Source organism: Lycium ferocissimum, chromosome 4, assembly GCF_029784015.1.
Source record: "Lycium ferocissimum isolate CSIRO_LF1 chromosome 4, AGI_CSIRO_Lferr_CH_V1, whole genome shotgun sequence".
Classification (NCBI taxonomy): Eukaryota; Viridiplantae; Streptophyta; class Magnoliopsida; order Solanales; family Solanaceae; genus Lycium; species Lycium ferocissimum.
Window position 1 is genome coordinate 48,020,033 of NC_081345.1, and position 12,810 is coordinate 48,032,842.

The 12,810-nt window shown below is 33.9% G+C and overlaps 2 protein-coding genes across 4 annotated transcripts in view; both read left to right on the forward strand.

Annotated features, from left to right (window-relative positions):
* LOC132053392 (external alternative NAD(P)H-ubiquinone oxidoreductase B1, mitochondrial) overlaps positions 1-12,810 on the forward strand; it is a 56,837-nt gene that overhangs the window by 2,168 nt on the left and 41,859 nt on the right. The window lies entirely within an intron of this gene.
* Positions 195-7,163, forward strand: LOC132053393 (external alternative NAD(P)H-ubiquinone oxidoreductase B1, mitochondrial-like). Of its 2 annotated transcripts, none has more exons than XM_059445409.1 (4): positions 195-483; positions 5,236-5,357; positions 6,223-6,342; positions 6,813-7,163. In XM_059445409.1, exons 1-4 carry the CDS (start codon positions 457-459, stop codon positions 6,898-6,900), a joined length of 357 nt encoding a protein of 118 aa, XP_059301392.1. In that variant the 5' UTR covers positions 195-456; the 3' UTR covers positions 6,901-7,163. The 2 variants fall into 2 exon arrangements, with proteins under 2 accessions (XP_059301392.1, XP_059301391.1); XM_059445408.1 differs by lacking the exon at positions 195-483 and adding an exon at positions 4,936-4,983.

Genomic DNA, 12,810 nt, shown 5'->3' on the forward strand with positions numbered 1-12,810 from the left:
GAAGTTAATTACTTCTAACTTTTTGATCACGGTTAGAATATTTGGCATGTTAACAATATCATTAAGATGAATGAAAAAGAAACAACAGAAGAATGAAACATATGTTCCATGACGATGATTATATCCCTTATTTTTTCCATAGTTACTTTTGCAAGATGCTATGTTTTATTGCCTTTATATCTTCCCTACTAAATTTTCATTTTGTGAAACTACGTGTTCTAGGAAGATATTTCAGCCATTTTCAAAGCTGCGGATAAGGATGATTCTGGAACTTTAACCATCGAGGAATTTCGAGATGTTCTTCATGACATAATTATCCGTTATCCTCAAGTGGACTTGTATTTGAAGAGCAAACATTTGTTAGAGGCGACAGACTTATTCAGGGATTCAGATGGAAATGAAAGAGAGGTAGATATTGAAGGTTTTAAGTTGGCCCTTTCTCAGGTAGATTCACAGATGAAAAGTCTACCCGCCACTGCTCAGGTACTTCTTCCATAGTTCGGCTTTCATCCCCCATCCCTCTCCCCCTCCACCCCATCACTCGTTTTACTCCACGTTTTGCTTCAGTAGGCGTTTGGACATATATTTGGTTGAAACGTGGAAAAAAGAGTTTTGAAGTTAAAGTGGAAAAATGATTTTTGGAAGTTGAAGTCGCGTTTGGATATGCATTTCACTTGGAAAAAAAGGTTTTTTTCACTTGACAAAATTTTCTTAATAAACAAACCAAACAATCGGTCCAGCGTATAACCAAACAGTTACTGAACAAGGTATTGCAGTAATTTCGATGTATTCTATTCCACAATGTGATAGGTACATAATCTACAGCTATGCTAATTAAGGAAATAATCAAAAGAGATATTCTATCAATCCCTAAAGATATGTTATGCTATCCCTAAATATATGTTATGCTATGTACATTACACATAAGAGTGGCTACATGCATTTTCTAACACTCCCCCTCAAGCTGGAGCATAGATATTGATCATGCCCAGCTTGTCACAAAGACAATCAACTCGAGTTCCATTCAACGCCTTTATGAACAAATCAGCTAGTTGCCCTCCTGTCTTCACGTATCCAGTGGAAATCAAGTTCTCCTCAATCTTCTCCCGAATAAAATGACAGTCAACTTCAATATGTTTAGTTCTTTCATGATAAACTGGATTTGAGGCGATATGAAGAGCAGCTTGATTATCACGCCAAAGTTTCGCTGGGATAGTATGCTTCAATCCAATGTCAATTAACAGATGATGTGTCCACATAATCTCACACGTAGATTGTGACATAACTCTGTATTCAGATTCCGCACTACAGCGTGATATAACATTTTGTTTCTTACTCCGCCATGCTACCAGGTTCCCTCCTACAAAGACACAATAACCAGTGGTAGATCTTCTATTTATCTTGGATCCAGCCCAGTCCGCATCTGCAAAACACTCAATGCTAGAATGCCCGTGATTGCTATATAATATGCCAAGTCCAGGAGCTCTTTTTAAGTAACATATGATCTGCTCCAAAGCTGCTCAATATCTAACTGTGGGCGCCGACATGAACTGACTAACCACACTTACTGCAAAAGAAATATCTGGACGAGTTACAGTGAGATAATTTAATTTTCCAACTAACCTCTTGTGTCTTTCTGGATCATCAAATGGATCGCCATCATCTTTCATAAGGTGCAAATTAGGAACCATCGTGGAGTATGCCGCTGTGCTTGCGACCAACTTTCCGCTTTCTTCCAAAGAGGTCAAGAATATACTTTCTCTGAGATAAAAAAAAATCCCCTTCTTGCTTCTAGCTACTTCCACTCCTAAGAAGTACTTCAGTTGTCCTAAGTCTTTCGTGTGAAACTTAATATGCAAGAAAGACTTAAGAGAAGAGATTCCAGCATAATCACTTCCTGTAATGATGATATCATCAACATATACAACAAGGAGAATAATTCCAGTTCTTGATTGCCCGTAGAAGACTGAATGGTCACATTTGCTCTTTTTCAGTCCAAACTCTTGAATTACCTCACTAAATTTTCCAAATCAAGCCTGAGGACTCTGCTTCAAGACATACAAGGACTTCTTCAAATGACAGACCTTTCTATACTCCCCCTGAGTAACAAAACCAGGTGGTTGCTCCATATACACCTCCTCGCAGAGATGACCATGTAGAAATGCATTCTTAATATCCAACTGATGCAAAGGCCAATTCTCCGAAGCAGCTAGAGAAATGAAGAAGCGGCAGAAGTGAGTTTGGAAACCAGGGAGAAGGTGTCTAAATAAGCTACCCTATAAGTCTGAGCATACCCTTTTGCCACAAGTCTGGCTTTAAGTCTCACCACAGAACCATCTGGATTTACTTTGATCGCAAAGATCCATTTGCATCCCACTGCTTTCTTTCCACTAGGTAAATCCACTAAATCCAATGTGTGATTTTCCTCTAAGGCATGTATTTCATCCAGCATTGCATTAGTCCATCCAGGATGACTCAGAGCCTGCTTCACTGTTTTGGGTACAACGATGTAGTCTAGAGAAGCAATTAAAGGTCTAGACACAGAGGATAAGCGATCATAGGAAACAAAATTAGCAATTGAATATGTGGATTTGCAAGTCCGTGAGCAATAGGAAGGTCAAGATTTTGGGAGGATCAGGTTGAGGAAGATCTGATGAAGGAGGAACTGGTGCAGGACTTGTATCAATTGTCTCTTGCCTCCTTGAGTAAACTTGAACAATTGGTGGTCTTGCTGGCGCAGATAGAGAAGGAGCTGAAGGCACAATAATTGATTGATGCTCAACTGGAGAACTAGGAATCGGAGGAACAACATCATTTGATTGTTCTGTTAAAGCACGTGTAACCTGATAGACTAACCACTCATTTTCCTGCCCCTGATTCGTAGAGATAAGAGGTACATAAAAAAATGGGGTAGTCTCTGAAAATACCACATCAGCTGAAACCAAATATTTTCCCAAGTTTAGTAGAATAACACCGATACCCCTTTTGAAGGAGAGAATAGCCCAAGAAAACACACTTCAATGCCTTGGTCCAACTTTGCAACAAACGGTACATAACATGTGCTTCCAAACACCTTATGTTCCACCGAAAATAGTGACTTGTTTGGAAAAAGAACACTGTAAGGCATATTACCAAGAAGACGAGATGGTACGGGTTAATCGAAACATGTCGAGAGACAAGATCGGCCCAAAAACTGCTAGTGGACCTTCATTTGGAACAAAAGTGCCGAGTTGTCTCAAGTAGATGCCTGTTCTTCCTCTCAGCAACTCCATTTTGAGAGGGCGTATCAACACATGAAGATTGGTGAAGAATACCGTGTTGTCTCATGTAGGACTGAAACAATTCCGACATGTATTCTTTAGCATTATCACTCCTCAAAATACGCACGGAAGCATTGAATTGAGTTTTGATTGAAGCATAGAAGGCACAAAATGAGTAAATACTTCAGAACGACTCTTCATCAAATAAATCCAAGTCATTTGAGAGAAATCATCTACAAAAGTGACAAAATACTAGTGCCCAGTTTTGGAAACAACAAGACATGGCCCCCATACATCAGAATGAACTAACTCAAAAGCTGAATCAGCCCGATTATTAACGAGATGCGGTGATGTTTTGTAAATTGACATGACTCACAATCCAATGAAGAAATACTCTGAAACTGAGGACAAAGCTTCTTCAACAAAGATAGAGAAGGATTTCCCGATCGACAATGTGCCTCAAATGAAGACACGACACTAAAGCAAGCAACAGATTGAGGCTCCCATTCATCAAGGATGTAGAGATCACCAGATACATGTCCTTTAACAATAACCTGATTCGTCGTAAGATCACGAAATAGACAATAATCCGGATAGAATTAGATATAACAATTAAGGTCTCTGGTAACTTTACTGACATAAATCAAATTAAACGCCAACTTTGGTAGATTTAAGATAGATGACAAGGTAATAGAGAAAGTTGCTTTTACAGTCCCAAATCCAACACTAGTACAAGTTGATCCATCAGCTACGGTAACCGGAGAAGGTGCTTTGTGTGATTGAAAGCTAGAAAAAATATTAGGATTACCTGTCATGTGATTTGTGGCACCTGAATCAATCACCCATTTATTTGAAGAGGTGATAAGACATGTTTTATCTGATCCAGCAAAAGCATTAACCGAAGTGGATTCCTTCAGTGATTTCTGATGTTGAGAAAACTTAACAAACTCCTAAGCCGAGAGCAAAATCATTTTATCGGAAGACGGACTATGAACAGTAGAAATACTAGCCAAAGTCTTCATTTCTCCGCCCTTGTTACTTGTCATTTTCAAACAAGTCCACAGTAGCTAAAAAGAAATTTCTAACAGAGAGCTTAACCAAACTATCGTTCCCCACCAACAAACCAGAAAAGACTAACCAAAGTGTTGTGCACAGTAGCTCCTAACAATGGTACTATAAAGCACCCAACAGTAATAGATTCCAAACAATATTGACTAAGAAACCAAGAGTCGAAATTCAAATCTGATTCCAAAAAAGTAGCTATGGAGAAACCAAGGCAACGAGACAAAGGAACAGTATCATAAAATGTCAAAGAAAAATAACTCCGAGCCAGAACCAAGGGCAAACAAAATGTAGAACGCGATTACCGTTGTTTACTGTAATCTGATGATGAAGGAGACACCAAAAATACGCCGAATTCTATCTCGCGATGTTGGAGCCAAAGAATCAGACCAAATAGGACCTATCAAATGCTCACACTCGCTGCTGGAGAAATCCTGCCGGAAAGTTATCGCCGGCGCTAGAGCTTTACGTACTTGGAATCCGGGCACCGGATTCTTGGTTTCTACAGATCGGAGGGAGACGATTCTCCCTATGTAGGCTGTGACTGCCACTTCTCACCTCAGCGAAAAATCTGGCGAGGCAGTGAACCAATTCCGGCGTGGCAGTGAACTAATTCCGACAAACACACATGCTTGGCTTTGATGCCAAGTTACTGACCAAGGTATTGCAGTAATTTCGATGTATTCTATTCCACAATGTGATAGGTACATATACATCTACAAGTATGCTAATTAAGGAAATAATCAAAAGATATATTCTATCAATCCCTAAAGATCTGCTACATGCATTCTCTAACACAAACAATGTTTTGATTTTATTTAATTTTTTTTTTTTTTTTTTTTTTAAGAATAAAGATAAAATTTCGATGGACAAACGAGGCCTTAGTTCCATTTCTTATTTTTTCACGTGCTAGGTTGCTGCTCAACAAGGTACATATCTTGCTAGATGTTTTAACCGCTGGGATCAATCCCATGGTAATCCTGCAGGTCCTCGTCGTTTTAGAGGTTCTGGGCGTCATGCATTTCTACCGTTCAGGTATAGTTTTCGGTTTTTGAACCTTTCCGTTTCTTATATTCCTTGTTGCATGTAAGCATATTGGGAAAACTAACTGCTGTTTGCTTGTTTCCACTTCTATACATGGCTTTTGCTATTTTGCCTCATCTTCTATGGGGTGAAGCTGAAGCATGCACAGTATTTCATTCTCTAAAATTATTCTTCCTTCCAACATACATTCTTTTTGTTAAACAAACATCTCAGTCTTTAATAAAGAGAACAGAAATGTGGTCACCAGTCCTTTTATCATTTCTGCTTTTGTCTGTTGTATGTTTAATGTAGAGAACCATCGAGACAGAGGCGGATCCAGAATTTTAAGTTCATTGGTTCTGAATTCTATAAAAAGCAACTTTCTGTTTTCTAGATAATTTTTTTTTGTGTGTACATATTAAGTGGATTTTTCTTTTGAGCCGAGCGTCTATCCAAAACAGCCTCTCCACCCTACAACGGTAGGGGTAAGGTCTGCGTACATCCTACCCTCCCCAGACCTCACTTGTGGGATTACACTAGATACTTGTTGTTGTTGTTGTTTATATTAAGTGGACTTCCTAGCAAAGTTACAGGGTTTTAGCTAAAGCTACTGAGTTCTGCCCAACGCGTAGCTAGAACTCTAGCTTCGCCCCTATTTAGATTGTGCTTATCAGCAACTTCTTTATTTATTAGCTGCACATGTAGTTTATTGACACTCTGATCTTGGCTTTTAACCTCCTTCCCATTGGTAAATAGATACGTGCGCATTCACAATAAATTTCCTTATGCTACCATGATTGAATATATGATATATATCAACCGAGGCATCGATCCTATTTTTCAGTAATCCTTGACTTGACGACCTGTTTCATTTCAGGTATCGCCATTTAGGGCAATTTGCTCCTTTGGGTGGTGAGCAAGTAGCAGCAGAACTTCCTGGAGACTGGGTTTCTATGGGTCATAGCACACAGTGGCTATGGTACTCTGTGTATGCTAGGTAATAATTGACAGCTTTCGTGAGTTTGACTTCATTATGATATCAAGTTAGTTACTTTCCTTTTTAGTCTATTTTAAAAAGAACATCTTGCTATATTTAGTAAGTTTTACTACCACTTATAATGGAAGTGTCTATACAGATTTGAGACTGAAGATAACTATCAATGCAAATTTTAATGTGATTATTCAAACTATATTGAGTTTTTAAATTTCAACATTCACATTTTACCCTTAATTACTCTCAGAACGGCATGTCATGTTTAAAACCACAAGATTTAAAGGTTATTTTTGGTATGTTTTACATGTACCTTTAGTTTAAGACGATAAGATTCAAAAGTCTTCTTTACATTTTAAAACTTTGTTGCCCACTCAAACTAAGACATAGAATAGAACGGAGGGAGAGGGAGTGTATACCTTTTTTCCTTCTGTATTCAAAGAGTATAAATCTGATATATTTTATTTGCATTTCAGCAAGCAAGTTAGCTGGCGCACAAGGTATTTAGTGGTCGGTGATTGGGTAAGAAGATACATTTTTGGGAGAGATTCAAGCCGGATTTGATGAGTTCGACTCCATTTAGAAGGCACTGTGCGTGCTCTGCACTGTTTTGTTGATATGCTTGGTGGATTTTTCATGTTTATGCTTGTTTCCAGTTACAGTTGAAGCCGGACATCGGTTTATGTTGTTCTAGAATGTACATATCACACACCACTGTATCTCTTTCCATCACTTCCTGGAGAAATGTACCACGAATCTTTCAAATTTGATTGTATAAACTTATTTTTCTGATTAGCAATTGCAAATTTGATTGTGTAAAGTATAAACTTGTTTTACTGATTAGCAATTGGCAAAGATTTGAGGCTCCAATGTGGTTTTAAAGCAGAACCATGACATGCTATCTGCTTTTATGCATGCTCTCCGTAGGTGATCTAGAATTTTTAGTTAATGGGTTCTGGACCACGATTTCTTGTTGCTTATTGGATCTTGAATAGATTATTTATACATATTAAAATGAATTTTTAACGCAAACACGGGATTGAGCCAAAATTATTGGGTTCTGCTCAACTCATAATTAAAATGGTGGCTCCACTCCTGATGCTCTCTGTTCCCTTTAAAAGAAAAGAGTTTATTTCAGGTGTCCAAGCACCCAAACCCCTTAAGGTTGGTTCGCTTCTCTGGAGGGGGATGAAAAAAACTTAATCACATCTGATGCGTAAACCAAACTAATGAATGCATGACATGCATTTTTTTTTTTTATCATTTAACCATAATTAATAAATGTATGTTTTCACTTCAATGTATTACTTAACCATGACTAACATATTTAGGTTAGTATAAACATCGGTATATAGCAACAAATTTTTGCATACACCACTTGAATCCACTATTTTAGACACCAGGTGTGTGTGTATATATATATATATTAAAAACCACTAATACTAAATGTCAACCAAATAACTATCCAATTAGCTATCCTGATAGAAGTTAGAACTCAGTTTTTCTTTTACCTATTTATTTTCTAGTTTTGTTTTGATGAATCCTTCTTTGGTAAACAAATTCTGTTAAGTGGGAACTAAATCGGAGAAATATCCACATAGTGATAAATCAGCACTTTCTTTGGCTGTTTTTAGGAGCCGTTTGGACATAATTTGAAATAATGATTTAAGACCATAACATGAAATCATGAGATAAAATCATGCTTGGACATGCAATTTGAATTTCTTAAGTTGTATTTTTTCTTATAGACATAAAAACTAGATAAGTTGTGAAAACTATCGAACTTTCTTAATTCTTATACAATCTTACCAACTGAGAAAAGTTATAGCTCATAACAAATTATTACGCTACTAGAAGGACTTTCTAAAAATTACAACATCAATTGATCAAACTTTAGTTCAATAAAAAAGAAAATTTAATATGAATAGTAATGTAACTATGACTTGGTAGAAGTTAGAACATAAATAAAGGTTGGTAGAAGTTGGAACATAAATAAACGTTAGTAGAAGTTAATGAGGTTGATAAATAGTTGGTGGGAGTAATTATTAAAAATATCTACCAACTTATAGGTCTTTTTTTTTACAAAATATAAACCTTTGGATCAAGTTTACATTTAAAATTCTTGAAACCATGGTTTGAAATCCCAAATCATGTCTTTTTGGATGATTCGGATGACATGAAACCATGAGATGAAATCGCATGTCCAAACGCTGGTTTCATCTCATGACATAAAATCATGATTTGAAATCGCATGTCCAAATGCCTACTTAGGAGCCGTTTGGACATGATTTCATCACATGAGATGAAATCATGTTTGGACATGCAATTTGGATTTCTTTAGTTGCAGTTTTTTTTATAAACATAAAAACCCCACAAGTTGTGAAAACCATCAAAATTTTCCTAATTCTTACACAAGCTTACCAAATGAGTAAATGATAGTTCATAATAAAATTAATACGCTACTAGAAGACCTTTCTAAAGAGTATAACTTCAATTGATCAAACTTTAGTTCAATAAAAAGGAAAATTTAACATGAATAGTAACGTAACTACTCTTTAATATAATCCTCCCACATGGTAAAAATGATTGGTAAATATATTTTACCAACTTGCAGATTAATATTTAATACAAATGGTTGGTAAACATGATTGATAAATATATCTACCAACTTATGGGTTTATTTTTACAAAATATAAACATATGGGTCAAATGTTGTATTTATATTTTTTGAAATCATGATTTCAAATCCCAAATGAGCTTTTGGATGATTTGGGATTTATCTCGAGGGGGGAGATGAAATCAGAGATAAAATCGCATGTCCAAACGCCTACTTAGTGAAATTGTTGTGCTCTCTGAAGTCTCAACTGTCCTTTTCTCTATTTTTGTCCTGTTGTATTTAAGGGAGATATTAGTTCTTCTTTTATATTTCATTTTCCTTTTAGGGTTATTTGATCATCAAATTAAAGCGAGTTTGTTGTCATCACATTTCTCTTCCACTACTATAAATAAGGGTCCTCAGGGACCAGAATTCGCAATGAGAAATCATAGAAAATTCGTGGATAAAAGCCACAAATTTCTCTATAAACTAAAAGCATTCAAGCATTTACAACAACAATAATATACCCAATGTAATTTCACAAAGGGTATCAATGCTGCTGCACTTGACCCCTACCTTGTGGAGGTTTAAGATCAAAATTCAAGTCATTAAATTCGAGTACAAGTCAAGTTTAAATCTGGTCCTTAAATTTATTTATTTATTTTTAAAAAGATTTTAAAACTTGAAATATTTATTATATTTAAAATAAAATACTCCTATTATATAACATTTATTAGTCAATTTTTATTCCTTAATTATTCTGGAGCGTGAATATTGTTGTTACAAGTAATTACACAAGCTAATGTTGATGCAGGTTGGCCGTAGGTATTAGAAAATTGAATCAGTTTGTGAAAGTGACTGTTTGACTAGTGCTTTTTGAAGTATATAGATCACTAGTTTTGGGAAGCCCATGCTCAGCCCAGACCTAAAATCAAGGTAAATTTTTACAATAGCTTAAATTAAAAAAAAAAAAAAAAAAACAGCTACTGTAAACAAATATAGTTGGATGTATTTAAAATAATTTCAAACTGACTATAAGAGTAGTTGACCATTTAGTTTTGTTTTTCTTCACAATGTTTCTACTCCCTCCTTTCCTATTTAAGTGTCTTAAATTGATTGTGCATGGGGTTTAAAAAATAAATAAAACTTCTAATTTTGTAGTCTTAAATTAAAGATATGTCTAGTTATGTAAATCTTGTGGTCTTAAACTTAACATGTAGAATTTTGGTATTGAAAAACTTATTAAATATAGAAAGATGCACTTTATTAGGGACATGCCAAAAAGGAAAGTAAAATACTTAAATTAGGACGAAGGTAATACTATATTTGAGCTAAGACTTCTATATATATAGTGATTCTTTTATTTCTTCATCGCAGATTCTTGCTATATTTTCTAAAAACGATATCATAAAAGTCGATGTTTAGCTAAACTAAAAATAGTTTAAGAGTTAGAAAAGATAAATAACACAATTAAACTTCAAAAGTTATAAATTGTTAAAAAGTTAAAAGTTATTAAAAATAAATGCAAAGATGGGATTAAGGAGCTACCCACTTAGTAGGCACAGATGCATCCCTTTCTTTTTTATTCTCCTCTACCCCGACTTAATTAAGTAAATTGAATAAAATTTAAAAGTTCGTTTTCTTTTATTTTCAGAGATCTTAATATAATAATTCTTGAAAAGTTTTGATACCATCACCATGGTTTACATATGCACGATTAATAACACTCATGTTTTATGAACTACCCGATTCAAGTAAACAGTATCAAATTATACATTCTACATTTATTCTTTGTTAAGGAATTAGTGAATTTACTTATAAATAAGATAAAATTTAAAATCTAACAAATTGACACTTTATACTGATATTAATATATGCTAATTCTAATTAAATTATATATATTGAAAATACGAAGCTACTTTTCTTAATTTAAACTTTCTTTTCTCTTTCAAAAAAATGCATGTGAGGAAATAACATCTTTCCCCTTTTTTCCTTGAAGTCTAAGTGGAAGATTAATTTGTAAACTTTATGTAAATAATAATAATATTATAATTCTGCTATCAGTCCTAAGCAAGTTAGGATCAACTACAACAACAACATACCAAAGTTAGAATCAACTAAATTTAAATAATTAAATCATGTCCCAATGCAACGAGGTACCTAATAATTTTATTTGTTCTCGCTTTTATTTTTCTAAAGTATCGATTTTTGATTTTTTTTCCTACCATACAAAACTATGTTAAAATATCATACCTAAATTTATATTTTCAAAATAAAAATATTATTAGTAAGAGATAAGACAAAAGCAATTTAATTATCTTAGAATTTATAAAGTGGAAATATCATTTAAAGACTTCTCTCTCAATACCAAATGAGGTCTTCAAAGTTATTACTCCCTCCGTCTCAATTTATGTGATACAGTTTGACTGGGCACAAAATTTAAGAAATAAAGAAAGACTGTTGAATCTTGTGGTCTAAAATAAGCCAAAGATAAAATTTAAAGTTAAATTATTGTCAAATAAGGAAATGTATCATTTTTTTTAGATAAAATAAAAATGAAAATGTATCACATAAATTGAGACAGAGGGAGTAGTATTATATGGTATTCATCCACAACCTTTTAAGCATTTTAAAGAGTCTCAATTATTTTTATATTATCAAATTAAAAGTGACAACCTAAGTAATAAAGGAATAAAGTAGGGCTAAATATATGAAACAAAAAAAGTTATGTGGTACATACTTCACTTTCAAAAAGTTGAACTAGTTAGGGGCCATGTAATTCCCAAAAAGGTATGGAAGTGTCTTGATTTATTTGAAACATACTTTGGTATATCTTGCAATAGATAGCAAGTACAAGGGCAAATTTGGAAGAGTTTTTTTTTTAATTTTTTTTTTATTAGCAAGATGCTCAACTAAATAGCTGAGATACAACTAAGGACTACAAAAATTATTGGATTGCCCCATATTATATATAGAAATTTTTGGCTGTAGGTATTAAAAAATTTCAAAGTCTTTACATAATTAATGCTATTTCTTATTTAAAACGGTAACAACAGCGGCAACAACAACATACCTAGTATAGTACCATCAGGTGGGGTATGAGGAAAGATAGGGCGAAAATTTGTTTTCGAAAAAGCTTTGGGCTAATAGAAAGATAAAGAGGTCGATAAAGTAAAGAAATTGAAAGACGATATGAAAATGAAAATAATGAAAAGTGAAATCATGATAAACGATTCTGCCAAAAAGGACATAAAATTTCTATGTATAAAATAAGATAATTAAAGTATAGGAAATAACAAATAGTGTAAATCAAATCATAAGAAACTATAGCGCGATAATGCGATTAATAATATGAAAGGATAAACGAGATTATTTGTTATCTTACATAAATTTAAACGAGGAAATATTAGTAAAAAAAAAAAAAAAAAAGTGGCAGTTCTAAGATGTGTCACATGTAATATAGAGCCCGTTTGGATTGGCTTATAAGTTGGTCAAACCAGTTTATAAGCCATTTTTAATTTATTTGGGTATTTGGCAAAAATAAGAAAACAATTTTGGATTGGCTTATAAGTTGTTAACTTAATTATAAAGTTTTCGCTTTTAAATGTTTATTTGGGCGTAAATTAAAAAACCATTTTGTCTTAAAATAAGCCTAAAAAATAATTGGATTCATTTGGCTTAACTTATCTAAAGCAACATTAAAAATTTGATTTTTAACTATGTAAGCCAAAAAAATAGTTGGCTACCCAATTTTTTTTTTTTTTTTTTTGGCTTTTAAGCTATTTTCAAATTTTTTTAAGCCCGGCCTAAAAAAAAGCGCTATAAATTAAGTTAAAAAGTCTTAAAATAAATAAAACCAAGAAGTTCTTTCAACCCCA

What these genes read in the sequence shown, in the direction of transcription:
- LOC132053393 (XM_059445408.1), top strand. Translation starts at nt 4,951, where the DNA reads ATGCTTGGCTTTGATGCCAAGTTACTGACCAAG. An exon ending in ATGCCAAGTTACTGACCAAG is followed by an intron (nt 4,984 to 5,235) that starts GTATTGCAGTAA and finishes TTCACGTGCTAG; the next exon opens with GTTGCTGCTCAACAAGGTAC. An exon ending in TGGTACTCTGTGTATGCTAG is followed by an intron (nt 6,343 to 6,812) that starts GTAATAATTGAC and finishes TTTGCATTTCAG; the next exon opens with CAAGCAAGTTAGCTGGCGCA.